The sequence below is a fragment of the Corvus kubaryi genome, unplaced genomic scaffold (assembly GCF_017639235.1).
Source record: "Corvus kubaryi isolate FWS band 111438036 unplaced genomic scaffold, C.kubaryi_AGA036_p1.0 37384, whole genome shotgun sequence".
Lineage (NCBI taxonomy): Eukaryota > Metazoa > Chordata > Aves > Passeriformes > Corvidae > Corvus > Corvus kubaryi.
The window spans coordinates 5345683-5369763 of NW_024581126.1; the positions used below are offsets into that span (position 1 = coordinate 5345683).

At 40.5% G+C, this 24081-nt stretch overlaps 1 protein-coding gene across 4 annotated transcripts in view; it reads left to right on the plus strand.

Annotated features, from left to right (window-relative positions):
* The window catches only part of LUZP2 (leucine zipper protein 2), a 205176-nt gene that overhangs the window by 140811 nt on the left and 40284 nt on the right, over window positions 1-24081 (plus strand). For 3 of the 4 annotated variants that reach the window (XM_042035658.1, XM_042035656.1, XM_042035657.1), the window contains one exon: window positions 19826-19900. The exons of the other annotated variant lie outside the window; for it this stretch is intronic. In XM_042035658.1, the coding sequence (XP_041891592.1) occupies window positions 19826-19900 (75 nt within the window). The remainder of the gene's footprint in view (window positions 1-19825; window positions 19901-24081) is intronic. 4 annotated transcript variants of the gene reach the window in all.

The following is a 24081-nucleotide window of genomic DNA, read 5'->3' on the forward strand; positions in this document are numbered from 1 at the left end:
CCAAGTTAGGTAGTGTGGGTTCTCCTCTGAGTGCTCTTATTGCAAAATAAGGATAGTTACTTGCCTTCTATGGAAACTATGATCTAATGTAATTAAAAACGCTCTGAGAACTTTAGATGGAGAATGTTAATGAATTGTGGATTCCAAAGTTCCACATACTGAGAACCAGATGTGTAAACACTTAAAACATCTCCTGACCGTGTGCAATTCCGTATGAAATTGACTGCCTGCTTTGCTAATTTGATATGTCCTTTATATGTAACCAGAAATATTTTTGCAGGTTTATTCATCAGTCTTTTTCCTGACCAAGAAAATTTGATTTATGAAGCAGAGGGAGCAGCAACCATATGCTATCCTTCTAAATCATGTGAGATGGGAGGAGGATAGGTTCAGTGTGCTTGCTTGTGTGTGTTTCATGTCTGAAGACAGACACACTAAGCAGAGTAGAAGCCATTTGGTATAGGCTGGAAAGCTTTTTAAGTATCTGCTTGTTCTGGCTGTAAGGTAAACCAGTGGGAAGAATTAACCCCGCACAAATACCTTGCAAAACATTTCAAGTTGTTGCTGTGATTTATAGGAAAATTACTATGAAGGCAATAATACAGAAACACTGGCTTAAGCTGACAAAGTCAGAACAGGACCTGTTGGTCAGGGTGGTGGTAGCAGTCCAATTAAATGGTGGTTGCAGTCCAATTGGAGTGATGGATGTGGTCTTGTCAAAGTAGTGATCCTATGGAAAGGTCTGGTCTCTCTCTGGAGGTCCAGTGGTGGTGGTGGAGAGCTCTTGTCCTCTGGGAATCCAGTGGTTGGTAGTGTCCTGTCCCAAACCCCAGGTTATATAGAGGAAGGAATGTCCAGTACCTCCCTCAGGGCAGGGAATTTCACAATGGGCTGATGTAATTCTAAGAGTCATTCTGGGGAGTCCTTGATGGCCCATTAAGCAGAGATGGTCCCCCAGGGTGGCTGCTGCTTCCCCAGAAGGAGTTATCAGAGTTGAGTCATGGCAAAGATAGAGAAACACTGCTCCACCTACCTAAACAGCTCATCAGAAGGTAATGTGAATGGTGGTAGAATACATACTTTGGTTACACCCCACAGGACACCCCAGGACACTGCTTGATCAGAGAGAGGCTGCTAGGTTTGGGCAAGAACAGGTGATATCTCATTTCTAATTTGATACTGGAAACAAAACAGATTTAATGTTGAGGCTATTTTATGAAGCTCTTAGTCTTTCTGATAAATGAAATGGATAGATGGTCTTCTGCCAGCACAGCATGCATGTTTGCGATAAAATCCTGGCTGTTGGCTACTTTCATGTTACTGGACTTCTACCTTTTCTCCTTCCACTCCCTTCCCACCCCATTAAACTTCTTTTTTCTGTGCGGCTTACTGAGGACTTTTGGGAAGTCTGCTCTCCATATAGCTCTGAACATTGCGAGCTTCTTGGAGCACTTCACCAGAAGGATGTAAGCTGCAGGCTATGAGATTTCTAAAGGGCATGAAGGAAAGTTGCTGTTCATGTCCATCAAACTAAGGCTTTCTCTGAAGGAATTCTGCAGATATATGTGAAATAGGTAGGGAGGGATTGTTTTATTTTTATTTTGCATAATTGACATCAAGAAACTATTTCTTAAATTCTGGTAGCTATTACTGTCAATGGCTCTATTCTGAACTAGACCTCTGGGGATTAAGTGGGAGAGGAAGAGAAAAGGTGGAAAAAAGCAGCTTTCTCCTTAACATTCCAGTGAATTGGTAGATCATATCTTCTTTATCATATCTTACTTACACTTCTTATGTTTTAACAGTGTTTTATAATCTAGCTGATTAATTAGAGAGCATATATGTGTGTATGTTTTTATTTTTAACTCTCCCTATGTGATATAAAGCCGTGGGACATAAAAGTAATGAGCATCACAAAAATTAAGTCATGCACCCAAGGCTATAGAGGTTGTCAGTATCTCTGCTGAGATCATAATTTGAGCTCCTGTTGCTGTCAGATTTCAGTCCCTTAAAGCGTGCAGCATGTCATCCTTAAAGAATTGTAAAGAGTTGAAATGTGCTTTGTATTATAATGAGAAAACCAAGAAATTATTAATAAAAATTGCCACTGAATGTTCTTAATTTTATCACTGCCTTTGTAAGTAGGTACTTACTAGTTCTGATTGACACTACTCTTAATTGCAAATAATTTAAATTATCATCCTAAACCCCTGATTTAGTCAAGTACTCCTAATTTAAGTGCTTTGCTAGATTGAGGTCTGCATTCATTTCAGGCATTACAGACCACTTCTTTTTTAAATTACTCCTCCTTCATTAACTGTCTTCCCATTATTGAGCTATATTGTCGTGGAAGAAGTCTCATGTTTTACTAAATTAGAAAAGAATTTAAAAGAGTTTGGGTTTTTTTCATTAAATGCAATCGTGTATAAATGGTAGTAATAAGAGATGAAGAAAAATAAATCTAGCAATGACTTTCAATGTCAGTTTATATAAGTATCTTGTATTATTGAAATTTCTCTTGTAAATTTGAAAGGTGACCATGCTTCAGTGCTATGGTTTCAGTATATCTTTGTTTGCTTTTTTCTAAGACTTTTGCTTCAGAGTTTCAGACATATTTGATCTACCACTTCATCTCTTTTCCCTTCGGTTGTTTAAATTCTAAGACAAAATATATTGATAGACAGTCCTAGAAAAACAAGAAAAAGTTCAAATGTGAGTAACAACTAACAGCACCTGGCCTACCAATGTAAATAATCTTTGTTCCATGGTAGAATTTAACTTCATAAAAGCAAGCAAATAGGATTGGCTATTACAACAAATAATACAATTTAGTATCTCAACACTTATTACCTTACAACAAATAAAGTAACTGCTAATATGTATTCTGTAGATGGTTTTACCATGAGTAACGTGATTTATCATTTTGCACCTTCCTCTGAAGAGCAAACCATATTTGATCCAGTTGGGTTCACAGATAGGACCAGTTCCTGCTGAAACATTGCTGTCAGAGTGGGTGTTTACTGAATAACAATCTGCTCTTGGCCCTAGGGAGTCTTAAGGCTTCTCTACATGTTCAGAGCCACCAGGTACCCAGTCAATAGCATTAAACTAGAGGATGTCTGGGAAGTCCAGTGCATGACTGGAGTCAGTGGCATCAGGAGCAGCAGAGGTACGCAGATAGAAATGGCAAGGCAAAGGCAGGCAGGGATTGTAGTGGGCATGACTGGGAGAGAGGAACAATGGATGGAAAAGGGAGGAAGGAGGGAGGGCAGTGGAGAACCTTGCTCCCAGCGCTTGACAACCTCTGCTGCTCCATACAGTGGTTTAGCTTGTTTCTATGATGATACTCTTGAACTTACACGTTTCTTTGAAGTGCAGCTTCACAAAGTAAGAACAGGATTGTAATTTACCTTCAGTACTCTATTATACTTCTCAATAATGTTTCAAGTACTATGAGTGCTCAATACCTCTAAAGGACTAAGGACCATGTCACTATTAAAGACAAAGCCATTTTCCAAATTCTTTGAAACACCTAGTTCTACACAAATTAAGTCATTATGTGACGTGAAAATCATTTAAATCATTTGCTATGGTGGAGTCAGGTACAAAACTATGTGAAATTATTTTTGCATTGTGTTGACTGTATTTGGTAAATATCTATACCGTTCCTCCCTCTGAAGTAAAACCGATGCCATGTTTGTTTCCCTCCCTATTAGCAAAGTTAATTACATGCCACAGTTAACTGATTTCCCAGAATTTTAAATTACTTATTTCTCTAATGAAGACAATGAGATTCTACATTACATACAGAGAAAGAGATTAAATAATTAAAGAAAAACAAAGGAAAAAAAAAAACCAAACAAACAGAAAACCACCAAAGACCTGCTTTGGCAGAGAACTTGTGTAAACATTAAAATTACTTTGGTGCTCAGTGTGGTGATGCACATGTAGCAACTATAGAAGTGAAAATACACAGTATTACATAGTTATTAACATAAGTTATTAACATTGTACAGTTTAATTTATTGGCTATTCTCACCCTAAATCAAATTCTCTTGAGGCACACACTGGACTTCCTCATCCTCCTGCATTACCCATCATCTGGGTGGTGGCATGGGGCACAAGATGTTTCTAGACATGCAGTGGTTGCTTTCACCATTGTGAGCAAATGGCATTTGCCTTCAGGGTTTTGGTGGAGCATGACATACTCTGCCATGAGGATGTACCCTCACAACCAGATTCTTCAGCCGGACATCAGTCTTGCCACAATGTGGCAGCCCAGATGGGCTTACCTCTTCATTGACAGTTATTCTGCTTCTGTTGCAGAAGAGTTGGCCATTTTTCTCCTTAAGCCTGTCTAAAGATAGTTGGATAGCTCTCATCTCTGCAAACTGACTCGTTTCACCTTCTCCTTGAGCAGTTTCTGACTTCTTGTAAGGAATTCCATGTAGCTGCTTTCCATCTCTGATGCTTTTCCCCAAGATGGCAGGATCCAGCAGTATAAGCAAGGTATATTGCTTCCCACTTTCTGGTAATTTATTACATAGTGGGGCCTCTTCAGCACATTACCTTCTTCTCTGATGACATTCTAAAATCTTTTCCCTCTGGCCAGCCCGTGATAATTTCTAAGATTTCTGGAAAACTGGGGTATCCTATATGAGCTTTTTGTGTGATTAGTGCAACCCATGTACAGCATGATGTGTAGAGGAGACCCTTGTTTTGAACATCCAACCCAACACAGATAACCAGGTTGCCAAAAGCAGCTGTTTCAGTACTAATCACTTCTGCAAACAGCTCAAAACCCTTCATAAGCTGCCAGTATCTCCTTTTCAGTTGGAGTACAGCGAGTTTCACATCCTTTGTATCCCCAACTCCAAAAATCTAGGAGTTAACCTTGAGTCTTCCCTGGTATTTTCTGCCAGAGGCTCCAGGTAGGACCATTCTCTCCAGTTGCATTATAGAGCACGTTTTTTACATCTTGCTCTGTTCAGACTGGCCCAAGGGCTACTGCTTGTTTTGTTCAAAAGCTTGCCATTGCTCAGGGCCCCATTTGAAATCATTCTTCTTCTGTGTCACTTCACAGAGTGAAGGGCTTGGAGGGCTTCCAGTCAGACTAATTTGGAATGTGCGTTCTCCAAAATCCTACACCACCTAAAAAACCTTATGTTTCTTTCTTGTTACTTGGTGGAGGCATGGATGTTATCTCATTATTCACATCCATTGAGATCTGATGATGTCTATCTTGCCATTGCCTTTGTAGGTCTCTTTACCTTTTTTATATAGCAAAACTTGCTTTCACAGAATTTGGACTATTTTCTTCCCATTCTCAAAAACTTCAGCTGTATTGCCCCATATGATGACAGCATCAGTGCACTGCAGGTGTTCCAGAGCTTCACCCTGTTCCAGTGCAATCTGGATCAGATGATAGAGTGCCATGGCAGATGGTAGGGTTGTGTTTCTATCCCTTGGGCACTTGATTCTAGGTGTACTGGATGCCACTCCAGGTGAAAGCAAACTGTGGCCTGCACATTTTTTTCATCCCACTTCCTTTTTTTTCCATCCCACTTCCTCATGGCCTCTCTGTGGTCCAACAGGTAAAACTCTAGAGTACTCTGTGGAATGTACCTTCTATATCCTATTTCTCGAGCAAAAGGATGCCTGCTCACATAAACTTCCTAAATTACTGGAACTCCCAGGATTCTCCAAAGCCAAGATGAGGGAAAACAAATACTGTCTTCATATTCCTGGATTTGACAAATTGCTTCATCCACTGCTGGTGACACATCATCTTTCCAAATTATTGTTGACAATGGGCTATCTTGCACTGATGGTGCACACTTTACAAATTTCTACCTCATGGGTTATACACATAGGACTTCATCTGGATCTGTGGGGAATTGCACATTGTCCAGGCCATAATATATCATTTCTCACATGGCTGTTTCTCTCAGGTATTACCGCAGACCTTGGCCCTAGGGTGTATCACCGTGTCCCACAGCCATAGGGAGGAGGAGGAGAGAAGATCCAGCAGGCAGGAATTGTGCAGCAAGATTGATTGATTTAATTATTTTATAAACTCTTTTATAGACTTTTTTCTTCATAGTCTAATTGGACAAAGGATCAGCCACCCCTTGGGGTGATTGGCTAAACTCCTAAAACATCCATTGTCAAAATATTTTCCTACTATAACATAAACAAGACTTTTCAAGGTTGCAGGCGGTTTGGTTGTTTACATAACTGCTGCCTCTTCTGTGAGAGAGAAAAGTCTCTCATGGACTTAGAAAATAGCAAGAAAATCCTTGCTAGCAGCATTTTTGTATCTACACTCAGGTGTTGAATACCCTTCTCTATTGCCATCTGTTTGCCTGGATGACATGGAATATTGCCCTTATGTGTATACCTTTCCCCCTGTACTTCAGAGGAGGCTAAGGGCTCCAGAGGCTAAGGGGTTGTGTCTTTTTTCCCATCTCTTTGGCAATGGTTGGCTCCTTAGCAAGTAATCCCAGCTGACTGCCTCACTTACCCTCTAATTCCAGACTACTAGGCCTGTTGTCCCCAGGTAAAATCCTTTTGTATCTCCCACAGCTCACTCAAGCATAGGGATTGAGTGGTGGTTTTTTCTTCTGTCTCTTCTTCCTGTTCCTGTGATGGCCCTTGTGGTGTCCATGGTAACAGCACTGAAAATGGCCCTTGTAATGGCTCTACTTCTAGCTTTTTTTTTCCTGCACCTCTTCACTGGCAGAGCATGAGACACAAAAAATAAACATTACTTAACAGCAACCAAAACATTAGTGTATTACCAACATTATTCTCATACTGAATCCAAAATACAGCAGCATACCATCTACTGAGAAGAAATTAACTCTGTCCCAACAGAAATGAGGACAAAAGAAGATGTCACTTTACATTGGCATCTTTCTGGTGCATATTCTTGTTTCAAATGTCACGTTTAGCATTTATATGTTGTTGCCATGATGTTATAATCATTAATAATACGTTAATGTTAGCAACACAGGAGTGACCTGAAGATATAAACTCAACTTGCTACTGAAAAGTACTTACAGGTTATTTGCAGACATGGGAATTTTTAAATATCATTATATAAGTGATATGTAAGAAGGTGGAGGGGTGTTATCATTATATTTCTCAGTAAGGACATTGGATTATGTATTAACATAATTAATTGATATTGTTACTGAAAGAAATCTCTTTCTACTGTTTTTTAATGGCTTAATGCAGTTTTGGAAAACATACATATGTAAAATGTGAATATCGTTTCAGTACTTAGTAATTCAGATCTATTTACTTATTGTCAGTACATTTTTTTATAACACAGCTTTGAGCATGAAAAGTTGTAGCTTTTTTAATGAACTGAAAAATCCCATTTAAAAATTTCTGTATGGATCTGAGGATGTGGCCTTAGTGATACAGTCCTGCATTGGATGGTTTTGCAGTCTTAAATAGCTAGCCTGCGTTTCTGTGTGAGACAAGTCTAGTTAAAAGCTACCATGAGACAAGTTGGATCCAATAGCGTATGATCCACGTGTGCTATTATATGCTGCTGAACCAAAAGCTGCCAAGATGTACAATTGTATGCTAATGCCAGAAGTACACTTTGACTCACAAGGATCATCAGTGTCCAACTCCGGGCCCTGCACAGGAAAGCCCTAAGAATCACACCATGCACCTGAGAGTATTGTCCAAACACTTCTTGAACTCTGTCAGGCTTGGTGCTGTGACTACTTCCCTGGGGACCCTATTCCGGTGTCCAACCATCCTCTGGGTGAAGAATCTTTTTTAATATACAACCTAAACCTCCCTTGACACAATGTCATGCCATTCCCTCAGGTCCTGTCACTGATCCCCAGAGAAAAGAGATCAGTGCCTGCCCCTCCCCTTCTCCTCACAAGGAAGTTGTAGACTTTGAGAAGGTCTCTCCACAGTTTCTTCTCCAGGCTGAACAGTGCCCTCAACCTCTCTCTTCATAGGGCTTCCCCTCAATGCCCTTCACCACTTTTGTAGCCCTCCTTTGGACACTCTCTAATAGCTTAATCTCTTTCTTATATTGTGGTGTCCAAAACCACACGCAGAACTCAAGGTGAGGCCATACCACTGAAGAGCAGAGTGGTACAATCTCCTCTCTAGACCAGCTGGTGATGCTTTGTCTGATGCACCCCAGGACACAATTGGCCCTCCTGGCTGCCAGGGCACTGCTGACTCATATTCAACTTGCCATCAGCCAGGATCCCCAGGTCCCTTTCCACAACACTGATTTCCAGTGTCTCATTCCCGAATTTATATATAAATCCAGGATTGTCCCATTCCAGGAGCAGAATCCAGCACTTTCCCCTGTTAAACTTCATATGGTTGGTGATTTCCCAGGAGTACAATGGATCTGAATCTGGAGCACATGAGTATTATCCCAAATTGGGTGTTCTTCCTAGCAGACAATTTTGAGTACCTTGCCATTTGGTCTAAATCAGAAAGAAATTAAAAATTATTTGAGAGGATACTTCTGCATCACTTAGTGTCCCCCCTTAGAATCATAGAATCATCAAAGTTGGAAGAGAGCTTTAAGATCAAGTCCAACTGTCAGCCTAGCAATACCACTGTTATCCCTAAGCCACTAAACCACTAAACCATAACACTCAGCACCAGATCCAGACACCTCTTAAACACTTCCAGGGATGGTGACTCCACCACCTCCCTGGGCAACCTGTTCCAAAGCCCAACCACCCTAACAATGATTTTATTTTTCTAGTATCTAACTGTCATGGTTTAGGAATGGTATTCTCCAATTCTCCAATTCAGTGTTCCCACTGAAACCACTCCAGATAATGCACTGCTTGCTCACTCTTGCTTCTCCTCCCCCTGCCATTCAGTGGTCTGGAGAGGAGGATTGGAGGCATAAAACGTAAAGATCATGGGTTGAGATAAGAACAATTTATTGGAAACAGCAATAAGATAACAAAATGAACAGTAACAGCAACCATACTAAAGACAGAGTATACAAGTCAAGAAATGTTATTGCTCACCCTGTGGAAACCCCCAACCACTCTCTCTGCTACACTACGTCAATCTGGAAGGGATCCTGGATCCCCTGTCCCTGGAAAATGATCTGGGGTGGTATTGAATAACCTCTGAGTCCTGGCCATGCCCCCTCCTGGCTACTGCAAAAATTAACCCTGTCCTGGCCAGCACCAGGACACTAATCTGAATCTCCCCTGTCCTGGCTTAGGGCCATTTTCTCTGGTCATCTCACTGCAGGCATGGTTAGAAGAGACTGGCCCCCACCTCAACTACAACCTTCTTTCAGGTAGTTGTAAAGCTTTGATCCTATTTCTTAGGATATTCCTGACAGCAAATTCAGAGGCGTCTACATGACTATCTGCAGCATGAAGTTGTAAAAATAAGTACATTAAATTTTGGCTTTTTGGTGGAGTTTTTTTAATTACTGTGTTGTTCATTGTTGCTGACTTGGAGGCAGTTTGCAATAGTGAATATGCTGGTGTCAGTAAATACTGTTGCTGCATGGTTTAGGTTTTACTTTCTTAGCAGCAGAATATGAGGTCATGTTTTTGAAATGGAAAGCTTTAAGAACTTACCTCTTCACAAACACTTTTAAGTGATATTGCCAAAAAAGTATGTTTGTTTCCTTTGTTTTGTGTTTTCCTGGCTGAATTATACTATTCTCTGTAGTGGTCAAATCCTACAAAGAAGCACCAAAACCAACAAGCTGAACCTTTGGCCAAGTTGTGAACTAATCCTCTCTGAAGAAAAGATGAAATAAGTGTTTCTAGTGTACTGCTGACAGAGGTGTCGAGCACAACTGGTATGCCTAACATGAATTTTAAAATGCTTACTCCCTCAGTGCTTGTTCTCTTACTATTAAAATAAACAAGATCATTTTTAAAAGAAGATTGAATTAAAAAATAAGGAGCAGCAGGTTGTTGTGATCATTTGGATGGGTTATCCATTGTAAAGTACAACTCATGCTAAAATGCATGGTGCTCTGGCCTGATCTAAAGGAAGAAAATTCCCCCATGGGAAGTAAGTGGCAGATCAGGCCCAAAGGTGAGTGCTGTTGCTCCTTGTGTGCATCTTCTGAATGTGTTTCTGCTGAAAAAACAGTAATTTTCCTTTAGTTAATGTTGGAATTGTAAAAGGACGAGAGCCCGGGGATCCCGACGGGGGGAGGAATGCAGTCCAAAACCAATGTGGTTGATAAGCGCAAACTCCGATTATTAGCACTCCAAAGGCACTTATATAGTATACCAGCTTGTTAACTCCTAAGTGGCTTAAAGCTTATCACAGCACATTTCTATTTCTACATAATTGGACTTACATTGGCAAGCTTCCACAGTCAGTACATCTTATCTGAACAGCTGTACCTTTTCAAAACTCCCTCTTTATTCCCAGGCTTGTTTCTCACACCAGCGCTTTCTCATGCAGGCAGTTTCTCACACAAACCTTTGCTTGCGGGCCTTTTGCTTGTACAGGCCTATTGCTTGTACAGTTTTTCTATAGATCCCATAATTCTATCAATGATCCATGCCCTGGATCCTTTAATAATGCAACAAGTTAAAAGCTGAGTACTGAAACCCCAGCAAACTGCAGTTTTGCATTCATTGTAACGACTTTTATGTGAGGGTTGGGGAAGGAAAAGTAAAATTTCAGCTAATAAAATCCACGAAGGACTTATTTCCTTTTTTAATGTACATCCAGAGTAGTAAAAAATGAGAGATAAAAGCATTACAGCAGTAATAAGCATTAATGTACAAGCTGTAAGACTTTGCAAAAATGCTATTTTTAACTGCATTTTCTTCTTGTTGTAAATGCTTGAAATCTAATTCAGATGTCACTGAACATCTGGTTTTTGCTGCATGCTTGAATAAATGTAATAGCATCCAAAAAGTGTTATTCTCCTTTACATTTAACACCTACAGTAAACAGTGCAATTTAGAAGAACAAGTCTCTGTTTTTCTAAGATACAAATAATGCTTACAGAATAAGCACAGCAGAATTATGTTTACTGAATAATTTGTCCAAGTGTACAGTTACGTGGTTTTCAATTGTAAAATGTGTCCTCCTTAGAAAATATAATCAATTATGAAAGTTGTAAAGATTTTTTTTCTTAAAAAAATTTTATTTAAGGCCTGTGCAGAGATAAAACAGAGTTGAGAATATTCAATCTATTTAACAAGTGTTTTAAACATTACAATCATGTTTTCTAATTAACTCTAAGCAGCATGTGTGGTAATGTAATCATTAATAAACAGCAATTCTTTGCATGAAATAAAATATGTTCTTAAAAGTTTTGAAATAACCAAATAAACTTCCAATTTATCATGCCTTGAAATAAAGAGAACTGAACCATGACTATGTTTATCTCTGCACTTCTGAGTAATCCTTCTAGTGTGAAGCTATAACCTAGTCTCTTCCGTAAAGAAAAAACAAAAAAAAAAACCAGAGGGAAAAAAACCACCTTTGAAATTTTGTATAAGGAAAAGAGAGGAAATTGATTAAGTCCTTTTTTGTAAGGGTTTTGAACAGTTAAGAGTTCAAAATAAATGATCAAACAAAAAAAAAATCTCAGCACCAACAATAGCAAGAGGGATCACTATTTATTTTCTATTCCATATTGACATGTTGTATAAAGTTTCTGGGGAAAAAAGGTAAAAAGCCTGTTAAAAGCCTCCTTTGGCTGTGCTAACAAACATGCAGTATTTGTAGTAGTTATCTGTACAGCTGTGTGACTGCATTACCCACCTGACCCGTACTTGTAACACTGGGCTTGTAACATTCTAGGAGTGGACTTTGTATTGCACTATTAACACCGAATATATTAGAGGTCAAATACAACTGCAGGGTGACAGTGGCCTCCCTCTGACCCACACCAAGTGTTGGACTATTTAAAGGGGTCCTGTTTCTGGCACTTCTCAGGAGAAAATACAATTTTTTTTCAATTAGTCATTGTGCTATTTGGTTTGTTAAATCTTACACAGAAATAGAGTCACAGCCTGGGTTTGTTGGCCTGTACCTTCAGAAAAGTTTAATAACTCACCTCAAGAATGAGATGCTGAAGGTTTTGTCTGACTTTCAAGAAGAAATGGGAGGACTTACAGGGGGAGAGGTCAGTTAAAAAACCTATAGACTAGCTAGGTTTAGGAAGAAGAAGGAAGTTCAAATCTAATTTTCAGGGTAAAACACCAAGAAAAACACTTACAGAAGCTGTATTTGGAGTGTATTTGTAATGTACCATAATGTCACCAACAATACATAATCCAACAGTAATTTATTCCTCTTATGTATGTGGTTATGTTTGCCCCAAGAAAGATCATTTAAAAGCTAGGTTTTCTAGAAAAACCAAAAGGTATTGATGCCTTGAAGTGGCTTGTTGCAGTTTTGGAACAGACAAGCAACAAGACTGGGTTCATGCACAACAACCCACTTTTATTGAGTCCTCCTTTACTTATATAGAGTTAAAGGTCCACGCGGTCGATCCCTATGGGCTGAACAAGTTACCACCCAGCCAACCAGCCAATAGCTGCTTGCATACCCAATGGCCTGGGCCTGCTCTCCAACAGTCCATACTGGTCAGATTGCATAACCTACTGGTCAAGGTACTTATATAATTTCAGTTATATCTTCATTATTTCAGTTATAAAACAGGGAGTTATAAAATGAGATTAATTATTATTGTGAAGCCTTCAGGTCAGCTGCTGACCACCACAATAATTCCCGCTTTTTGTTTTTAAATATAAAAGCAGCATCTGTCATCCTGTCTCCAGGGCCCTTGGAGACAGGGTGACAAACACGGCTCAACAGGCCTAGGCCCTTTCAGCCAGAGATATATCCCGTTGTATCATTGGCAATGTAACAATCATATCTAAAAGCTGTCAAATGGGACTACCAGCGATACAAACTCTCAAAGTGGCATGCGGCAGGCTTATTAACATAAAAGTGACAACTTAACAACTTTATGAACAGGAAACTTTAGAACCATGGGAAACTTTGAGCTGGAATGCCTTGATGGAAGAAGGCGTGCGAGGCTTTTGCCTGTGCAGGTGTGTCTGGTTGCGGTGCTGTCCAGGGAGGGCTGTCAGCAGTGTAGCGATGGTGACGATATTGCGGTGTTCCAAAGGGGGACAATGGCTCTGGGTCTCTTTCCTGGTCTCTCTCGCGTCCTTTGTTGGTATACATGCTGGGGACAGCTCCAGCTCCGGTAATAGCAGCGTGTCTGCTCCTGTGGCAGTGGCGACATTAGGACTTCATGGTCCACCACTATTTCCAGGCATGATGCTTAACTGGAGAACGGGTGCCTCTGATAGCGTGTCTGTCTTGGGCAAGCATTTTTGTGATGGCTGTGCAGGTGCGTTCGATGTAGTTGCAGGACGCTCTGTTTCCACAGAAACTTTGCGGCCAGCACCACCAGGCATGGTCACAGAATGCCTGCTAGTAGCAGCTTGGCAGTGGCCAGAGACTTGGCAGCAGCTGGACATGGTCCTGCAGTGGCCAGCATTAAGCACTGCTCTGCAGCTGTTGGAGGCAGGGCACAGAGGGGCTGGAGGACACTTGTTTAACGTAGCGCAGCCGTGCGGGGTGCCTCCACCAGTTGGTTCGGTGGCAGTGCTCTTCGCCAACTGTATGTCCCAGCAGGGGCATGCAGTGTGGCTCCACATGGCGGCAGGGTGCTGCATGGAGGGGATGCCCCAGCACAGGCCAGTGGCGCAGCCCTGCACAGTCGAGGTGCTCTCTTGCGCACCTGGTGCAGCATCCACACCTCCTGCTGCCCTCTCCTCATTGCTGGCCTCAGTCGGGGGCGCCTGCAGTGTTCCTACCGTCATCCTTGCATTATTCTCAGTTTTTAATTGTTTTAGCAAGTCCACTATAAGGCTCCAAGGCTTTATCACGTTAACAGTTGTCTCATGTCCTATGGAGGCCGCTTCGATTATTATTTTGCCAGCCCGCTTCCACTTTTCCAAGTCCAGGGCAGTCCCCTCAGAGACGTCTAGTCTGTGGCTCTAACACCACGTGATTAAGGCTGTTAAAGCCTGTTTGTTGTATTTTATTCCCTTTTTTGTTAAAAAGGAAGTCAATACCTCTAGTACAGAGTCTTCCACTGCTGAAACCCATGCACCCATGCTGGCAATGTCTCCCTGTTACAAAAAGGGAAAAAGAAAAAAAATAGAAGGAAAGGTCTGGACCAAGCACTGCTATCCCGCCACTCTTCGCAGCTTGAAGGCTGCGGGCAGTTCTCCACGCTGCCCCGCAGCTATCCTGCCACTCTTCGCAGCTCGAAGGCTGCGGGCAGCTCTCCCCGCTGCCCCCCAGCTATCCCACCACTCGTCACAGCTCGAAGGCTGCAGGCACCTCTTCCTGCTGCCCCGCAGCTATCCTGCTGCTCTTCGCAGCTCGAAGGCTGCGGGCAGCTCTCCCTGCTGCCCCTTCTGTCTCCCCGCTATACCTGTGGTAGCTGTTGTATCACGTCCAGGAGTCACCAATTGTCGCAGTTTCGGAGACAGACAAGCGACAAGACACACTGGGTTCATGCACAACAGCCCACTTTTATTGAGTCCTCCTTTACTTATATAGAGTTAAAGGTCCACGCGGTCAATCCCTATGGGCTGAACCAGTTACCACCAGCCAACCAGCCAATAGCTGCTTGCATCCGCAACAGCCTGGGCCTGCTCTCCAACAGTCCACACTGATCAGATTGCATAACCTACTGGTCAAGGTACTTATATAATTTCAGTTATATCTTCATTATTTCAGTTATAAAACAGGGAGTTATAAAATGGGATTAATTATTGTGAAGCCTTCAGGTCAGCTGCTGACCACCACAATAGTGGCTACCTGAAAACAGAGGCTAGACAAGAACAAGAGAATGAAAGTAGGTATTTATTTGAAGGGCCTTCAAAGGTACACCTTGGGAATGTAAAGCCTCCAAGGGGCTCCACCCAAGATGGACCCTGGGTCACGTGTTCTTCACACTTTTATAAGTTTGGTCCATTTGCATATCAGGGTTAATTCTCCAATTATAATTTCAGTTAATGATGTAATTACTCTAAGTTTGCTCCTCCTCTCAAGGCTTTGGTTTGCACATTTTGGGGCCTGGGACAATCAAGGTGTCCTTGAAGTGCAAACCTAGGGAGGTTTGTTATGTCTGACCAGCATGAGAGAACAGTAGTTAACAGGCCACAAGAAACTTCAGAGTTTTACACACTAGGCCGTACAGAATTTGAAAAATAGAAAAGTTAAAACCTAAGGCATTAGTATAACTTCTACAATGGTACACAAAAAAAACTACTAATGAATGTTTTTATTTTTTTCTGATGTGACTAAGAAACTGAGAAGCATAAAGCTTCTAGCGACTGTTTTTCAGATAATAAAACTTATCTCACCCCTGTTTTGTTGCTTTCAAGTGACTTTGAGGAATATGAACATCTCAGTGTTAGTTAATATGCTATTTATAAACTCTTGAACATTCAAAGTCATTATTCCAAAGACATGTAGGCATTTAGTCTAATGTGATTCATAGTGAGTAAAGGTAAGTACATTCATTTGAGTTAGAAAAGTGTACTTCACTGACAGTAATTGCTCTGTGAACTCTCTCAGAGAATGAAGAAAAATGCTTTTCATAGAAACAGAATGGTTTTTGTTTGAAGGGACCTTAAACACTGTCGAGTTTCAACTCCCTCCACCATGGGCCCATGGGCAGTGACACTTTCCACTAGACCAGGTTGCTCAAATCCCCATCCAACCTGGCCTTGAACACTTCCAGTGATGGAGCATCCCCGACTTCTGTGGCAATCTGAGCCAGTGCCTCAACATCCTCACAGTGAAGAATAGAACAGAAAGTATATTTCTCCCTAATGTCTAATCTAAACCTACCCTCTTTCAGATTAAAGCCATTCCCTCATTTCCTATCACTCCATGTCCTTGTATAAAGTCCCTTTCCAGCTTTCCTGTAGGCACCCTGTAGGCACTGGAAAGCTGCTGTTTATCTCACTGCTTCCTCTCAAAGACCTCATTCTATAAGAATACCTAAGAGAAATTTAATTGTTGGGGAGGATGAAAGTTTGGTAAGAAAGTTTCACAGGTATGTAGGCTTGGCAGAAAGATCTCTGAATGTAGAAACTGGGGATGAGGTAGAAATGGAAGCAAGTTTTGATATAGAGTAAAAGATGTTTTGCTGAAACAGTGATCGATGAGTAACTGAGAAGGCAAAGGTTGGAGACTGGAAGGAGATTTTTAGGAGTAGGACAAAGGTATGTGACTACAAAGATATGTTTTTCACCAAGTAAATAAGTCTCAAGAAGAGCATAAGTAAATAGAAAACATGTTTTTACCAAAAAGAGAGATATCGCAGGCAAACAAGAAATGTTGATGTAGGAAGAAGAAGAGAGGTCTGAGAATTTTCCACTGTAAGCTTAAATTGTAACTTACTTACTCTTGTGATTGGATAATAATGATTATAATATGGTAATTAGGCTATAGGCAAATGTAAAGGTATTGTGTATGGTGCTTATTGGTCGTTATGTATTAAGATACTCAGCAAAGAAAAGTATATAATGCTTTGTAACTTGAACAGAAAGTGGCTTCAGGTATGCCTACAGCTGGAGCTGGCAGCTGTAGGGCTGGCTCTGGATACCCACTCCCTGAAATGCTGTAACTTCACCTATGCAATAAACAGCTTTCAACAGAGCCGCCTGAAGTCCAGACATCCTTCATGAAACTTTCTCCTATATTTAATATTTTTTAGTTCTTCGAGGCTAGTCTTTTTAAAGACTCTTTGCAGCTCATTAGAATTGGGCTTGTGTAGTCTTATTGGTGTTTGTCCTTTTCTTTATTCAGTATCAAAGCCATGCTAGTTCCTTTTGGCTCCCTAAAAGACTTCTAAATTGCAGTAGCAGTGAAACTATTGCAATATGAATTTAGCCTTGAGAGACAAAAATTTTCAGAAAAAAACCCTGATTATTCTGAAGATTTGGACCTAAGATGTAAATAACTATCACTACTTTCAAGTGAATGGTTCATCAAAATGCACTTTTAATGCCAGAATTTTATTCTTACTTAGTATCAGTTGGATTGATATCACTGAGCTATTTGCTCAGTGTTCTGTGAAATGAAATAAATATACATGAATATTACAGAAAATTTTAGTCCATCAAAATATGACAGTATTATGAAAAATGAGAATAAGTCTTGGTAAATTATGCATTCAGAAAAACTTCACTAATATATTTGAAACCTGTGCTTTGGAAGAATAACTTTTTACCATAAACCACAAATGTTTTCCTATATGTGAACAGTGTTACTACAATATAGTAATTCTTTGTCACAGAAAATATCAGTTAAAGAACTTAAGTACTTTTCCTCCAACTTGATTTTTGATAGGGAAGCAGTTTCATTGAATTTGGTGTGTTATATAGCACCAGACATTTCCCCTGCAAGGAAGAAAACAGTAGTCACTTCTAACCACCGTTACCTGCTTTCTCTCAACTACCCAGATATTCAGATACCTATGTAATGCATGTATTGAAGGAAAAACCAGACACCCTCAAATTCATAACTGTAGTTCTGGTTTTCCACTGATTAAACTGTAGCACTGATGGTGCTGAAGGAAGAAGTTGCTAGTTTTCTGGGCCTCACCATCTTCCATCTGATTCTAACTCTTTAGCAATGTACACTATCAGAGGTACCATCCTAGCCTCATGTTTATGATGTGTTATTTTGTGTAATTTCCTTTATAGTGGCAATTGAAATGATACAATTAGATATACAGTTTTTCAAATCTTGATTCTCTTTAATTGAGAATGTATTCATTTTTATAGCTGTAATGAAAAATAATTTAATAAGTAGCAATATAAAAATGTTAATGATTTGAGAAATTTCTTGGTCTAGAAATTGGTCTAGAGATGTGTCTCTGCATCACATAGAGTCAATATTCAGTCTTTTCAAATATTGTCTGTGACTATGTTTATTGTGAGTGATACTGTGTCCCATATTTAGGAAAAAATCCGAAAGTTACTGAACTCTAGCAATTTCTTATATCTTAGTAATATTTTTCTCTAGTAAACCAGTGATAATTCCACTTAAATTTTGCAAACTGATAAAATGGAAGGATTTTTTCTTGTAATGGATTCTCTGTTGCCAGACTAAAGGACCAAACTAGTGGTCTGATATGTGTGTTGTGACAGTGACTGATGTTAGGCGTAAGAAATGTGATGCAGTGGGAATTATGGACTGCAATTCACAAGAGACTTTCCCACATCTGAACAAACAGTTGACTTCCACTTTGAAGCAAGTTTGGTTTTGACTAATTAAACTGTGACTACAGTGATAAATTGAAGATAAATGCTTAATCCTCCTTTAAAATGCAACTAAGCTCGTTACATCAGCTGGGAACTGAAAATTCCAGACTTTTGACATTTTATTTGGCAGTACAGCCTATGCCTAATGCTAATAAACATCATTTGAGCTGTCTGCTGAGGACTGCAGGCCTTGCCTAAGTTCATCATCTCATCTATGACATGTCCTGGAAGAACTGTCATTACTCCAGCAGAGAACAAGTTAACCACCTTTATAGGATTTACACTAAACAGCATTTATGTTGTGTGGCTATCCATTAAGCTATGCTACAATCAGCAGAGTGCATGAGATCTTGAGAAGTCTATCAAGAAAAAAATCTCTGGCTGGGGATGAACTCCAGAAACCTGGGAACATGAGATGGTGTTGAGGGGAAATGCGCTCACAAATATTGCATCGAAATAAAAATGTGTTGCTCTTTGTCTGAGAAATGAGAATTTTATCCAATTATTCTGCATGTACAAAATGTGTATTTACTTAATCAGAATTTCAGAGAGAAAAGATAACTGGCTAGTCCAGTGTCCTTCTCTATGGTTCCCTTTTCAAACAGGAAAAACAATGACTGGACTGGGTTTTCTCAGATACAACAGCAAAAGAATCCTTATGCCTTTTGGTTGCATAGTGATTTGTAACTAATGACAAGACTGAGAACCACAGGAATCTGGGAGCTCCTGCTTCCCTAAAATGGAAAATTGTTGCAGAGAATGTATCTCCTTCAAGCGAGCAGGCTGGGTTTATATACCTCCTAGGGAAGGAGAGAGAAAATAATTGTCTTTATTTACTGAACTTCTAAAAGGATCTTCTGAACCCCTACACTCCATACGTGATATATACATTATATAGAGCCAGCAGTCCTTCCACTGAGGGTGTAGGCTACTTGCCTGATCTTGACTTCAAACACAAGTCTCCCAAAATGCTTTCCCACTGTGTAGTTGCATAGATAGCTAGTCTTATAAATTTTCCTATTTCCAGGAAAAGACATGGAGAAAAAAAATCTGGAGTTACCGCCTTGTATCCTAGCAGATAGTATAATTTCATAAGGTGTCTGCATGCAAGAATGTTTGGGTGTTTTCTAATTTCTCTGTTTATGCCAAGTTAGCTTAATGTTGGCATCTCAATGTTTAGAACTACAAGACCATATTCAAATTGCACTCAGAAGTCAGACAAATTAACAACATAATTAAAAGACATTTGGATACCTTAAATTTTCCAGAAGGATATTATGGCATAATATTAAATATTTAGTATGGAATTAATTTTTTTATTCACATTGAATTATTATAAATAATTGAATTCACATAAGTAGAGCAGATTTGACTATAACTTTTTTTCTCCCAGGAAAAGCAAATCTGACCCAACCCATCTATATTACTTGTAAAATTTATATTCTTTCCTCTCTCACAAGAAAAAATGCATTCCAGATTGCATCAACTCTTTTTCTTGATTCCCACAGGCACAACAGCTAACAGATCTGGAGCAAAAACTAGCAGTTGCAAAAGACGAATTGGAAAAAGCAGCCCTTGACAAAGTAAGAAGTACAATGTAACGTAAGCATGTTTACCTCTATCAGCTGTCAATGTTTTGGTGTAATTTAAAAAAACAAATGAAAGCCTTGCAGTGATTTAGATGCATACTAAGTTGCATCTAAGTTGTACCTGGGAGTGATGCTACTGGAATCAGTGGAACTAATTATGGTATTTGAAGTTAAGTATATCTGCAAAGTTATTTAAGAAGAGGATGGTCAAATTAGAATAAAAGCAGCTCAAAAAATTTACTCTGATTTTTAATAGATTTAGATACTTACTGAATTATAGTTTATCCTAACAGTAGACTTAGTGTCTCTCATAAGTTTATTTGCACTGGAGCACTTTTCTATTTCCCACCATGGACCCTTAGAATGCTCACAAATTCTGCATTACCAGGTCCCAAATATCAACAATAGTGTGGCCAGCAGGACTAGGAAAGTGATTGTCCCCCTGTACTCAGAACTGGTAAGGCCACACCTCATATACAGTGTTCAGTTTTGGGCCACTCACTTCAAAAATGACATTTTAGTGATGGAGCAAGTTCAGAGAAGGGCAGCAAAGCTGGTGAAGGGCCTAGAAAACATGTATTCTGAGGAACTTCTGAGGAAACTGGCGTTGTTTAGTCTGAAGAAGAGGAAGCTCATGCTCATTGCTCTCTACAACTATCTGAAAGGAAACCATAGTGAGGCAGGGGCTGGTTTCTTCTGCCATGTCTCAAGTGAAAGGATGAGGGGAAATTACAGTAAATTGTGCCAGGGGAGGTTCAGATTAGAAATTAGAAATTCTATTTTCACTGCAGAAGTGGTTAGGCATTGGAATAAGCTACCCAGGAAGGTAGTGGAGGCACCATCTCTAGAAGTGTTAAAGATGGATGTGGCAGTTGAGTTTAGGTGTGATTATAATGGTGACATAGTATTATAATGGTTGACAGATGGTCTTGAAGATCTCTTCCAGACTTGATGATTCTGTGATTCTGTGGATCTAACCATGTGATAGGAGTATAAATGGATTGGGGAAATATGAAGATATGCATCCTGTGTGGGCAGTATTCTGGCCAGTAAGCAGCCTCTTTTGACCACAGTCACATCTATGCAAGATTATAGAGAACTTTGTGTAGCGGGTTCGGTTCGTAACCGGGCAGAAACACCAATTTAGTGTAGTGCTTTGGTCCAAAATACTCATTACTGTTTATCTTCTGTGAGATAAGAATTAGGAGAAATGCAAAGCAGGCACCAAACTTGAAAGAATATAAAGAAGTTTATTAACAGACCTAAAAGAGGAAAAAAATTATACCACACCTTCAGAACTCTCCTCCTCCTCCCCCCCCCCTTTCTCCCTTCTCCCACTGACAATGTAAAAAGACAACCCTTAAGATGTTCAGTCTGTTTACCACTTCCATAATAACCTTGTTCAGTCCATTTAGAAAGAAGAGTCTCTCTTACTTATGCTATGAAAACATTATCACAACGAGACAGCCGCCCACTTCCAAATATTGTTCAGTCCATTTAGGAAGAGGAGTCTCTCTGATCGCATGTGAGTCCCTTCCCCCGACTTGCAGCTTTTCCCGCAACTGCTTTCGAGGGTCCACTCTTGAAGTTTTTTGGGGTACAATTTTAAGGTTGAGCCGTTCAGAAACAAAAAACAGAGGCCCTTCTCCTTCCCTGGGACCAAAGGGTCTTCTTCATCTTTAGGACTATCTCTGGGAGCATCTCTAGGAACTGAGGTTTCTCCTTTCCCATTTGGAGCAAAAGTCCTCATCTGGTCCATCTCTCCCTGTCCAAACTTGTCATGAAATTACAGCTGCGTCAGCATCTGCCTATCTCAGCGCAGGTGCTTTTGCTTACGAGTTGAACACTCCACCCCCCATATCTTCATGAAATTACAACAGGATACTCTGATATATCATAGCTTCACAACAGAATTTCAGCTTTAAGCATCTCCTCTCTCTCTTCCCTCAGGTTTTCAGCTCTTCATAGCAATAAAAGGGTTAATCTCACCTCGGCCTTGCAGCTTTGAAGCTGGAATGTTGAATGTTGCTTATTGCAGTGAAGAGGGGGGAGAGCCAAGCCGCTCCAGCTGCCCACAGCAAGGTGTGTGGGGGGGGGGGTGGTCCACGGCTGGAACAGGTCCATCGACTCCAGGATGGCTGTGGCCCGGCCCAGCATGGCCCGAGCAGGGCCTGGCCGGGCCCGCTGGCTCCCTCACAGGGCCCGCAGCCACCTGTCCCAGCACTGGAAACGAGAGAGAGCTGTGGGGTGCTTGTCTATTCTTAAGTGTGGATCACAGAGGCAGTCACAACTTTAAGTGGCTTAGAGAATTGTCCATATTCAAACTGGCCAGCTGATAGGTTCTATCAGGTCATAGAGGAAAGCAGTATGCACCCCTTTGCAAGGACATGACCTCCAGGACTATGCTTGCTAACCTATGACACTTTGTCAAATTACATCCCTGGTTCCAATAGTGTTTCCTTCAGCTGTCCTTTCATGCTGTCCATTTATAGATCTCCTATCAGCAAAGTCAATATTGAATTATGCTATCCACAGGATGAAAACAAATTTACTTGTTCTTCTTTTACCTTTGGAATGGCAAAATTGGAATGGCTGCAGCCAAGGTAGAATGAGCACTGGGTGGCAGGACTGAGAGATGAGAGGATGAGAAATTATCCAGAGAAATTTCTGGATGAGAGGAGAGTGACTGCAGATCGGTGTGATAAGCAGGAAGTGCTAGGGTCACACAGGACTAGATTGACTGAGTCCATACCGTCATGCAAATTTAGACAGTCTGCTGCCTCTGCCAATTTGACCATAACAAATGGTGATTTATGCTGTCTGTGCAGTCACTCCTTGAAAAGTTAGGATTAAAGACATGTTACATGAAAAGAAGTATGCTAGTATCTTCTGCTGTCAATTAGAAATTAAAGGGTCCCTGAGTTAAATGGATAAAGTAATCCTTTCCCTTTTACTCTGCCTTTAGTTCTGAGACATATCATCTGACTGCACACATCTTAAGGGAAAGACATTCCATTTTCTCTGTTTGCAAGCAAGCCAAATTCCATTCTGTGGGAAACTGAAATATTAATGGTAAATGACTCAAAACAATAGGCCATTTGGGCCATAGGCAGGGTGTTTTCCTGGGGCTGGGTTTGCACCCCCAGGCAGAGGGAGAGAGGAGAGTTTTTGGGTGCGTAATAGCAAAGCCTCTGATCCACATAAGACAGAGACGGTGAGCACCCATCACCAGAGACTACAAGCTGGGCTTTGGGCCAGATAAGGGAAGAGGCTGACAAGAAGCAGACCCTGCAGAAGTGGGATAGTACTTTTTATCATGCCAATGTTCTCCCTTACACAATCGGCTCAGTTGTAAAACCCGTCTCCCCAGGGAAGGTATTGGGACACTCACATTCACATGGGACATTCACACATAGGCTTGAGGGTATTCATCCCTTCTTATGGGGCCTAACTGGCTCAACTGTGCTGATGTGAGAGGCAGCTGTCATGTCTTAGAAGGTGTCATAAACCATCAAAGATGCCCAAAGTGTCCCCATACTCATTTCTGGGGCCTTTCATCAGAGGACTGTGCATTATCCACAATGTTGGAACAGACAGTGTAAAACTCCTCCCTCACGGGAGGTACCCTGGGCATTCCCACATAAGCCTAAACATATATTAACCCATTGAACTCTATGTTTTGTGGGCTTTCCCCCATCTCCGAGGAAACAAGACTGTGAACATCACTTTAACCAATGGACATCTAAATTTTATCAAGTCTCATCGCTGGATCCGTGGGTGATGTTATCTTTCTACTTTTATCCTTCCTCTCTTCCTTCCATTTCCTTCCTTCCTTCCTTCCTTCCTTCCTTCCTTCCTTCCTTCCTTCCTTCCTTCCTTCCTTCCTTCCTTCCTTCCTTCCTTTTTCTTTTCCTTTTCCTTTTTCTGTTTCTTTTCCTTTCCCTTTCCCTTTCCCTTTTTTTCTTTTCCTTTTTTTCTTTTTCTTTTTCTTTTTCTTTTTTTCTTTTTCTTTTTCTTTTTTTCTTTTTGTTTTCCTTTTTCTTTTTCTTTTTTTTCTTTTTCTTTTTCTTTTTCTTTTTCTTTTTCTTTTTCTTTTTCTTTTTCTTTTTCTTTTCCTTTTTCTTTTTCTTTTTTCTTCCTTTTTCTTTTTCTTTTTCTTTTTCTTTTTCTTTTTC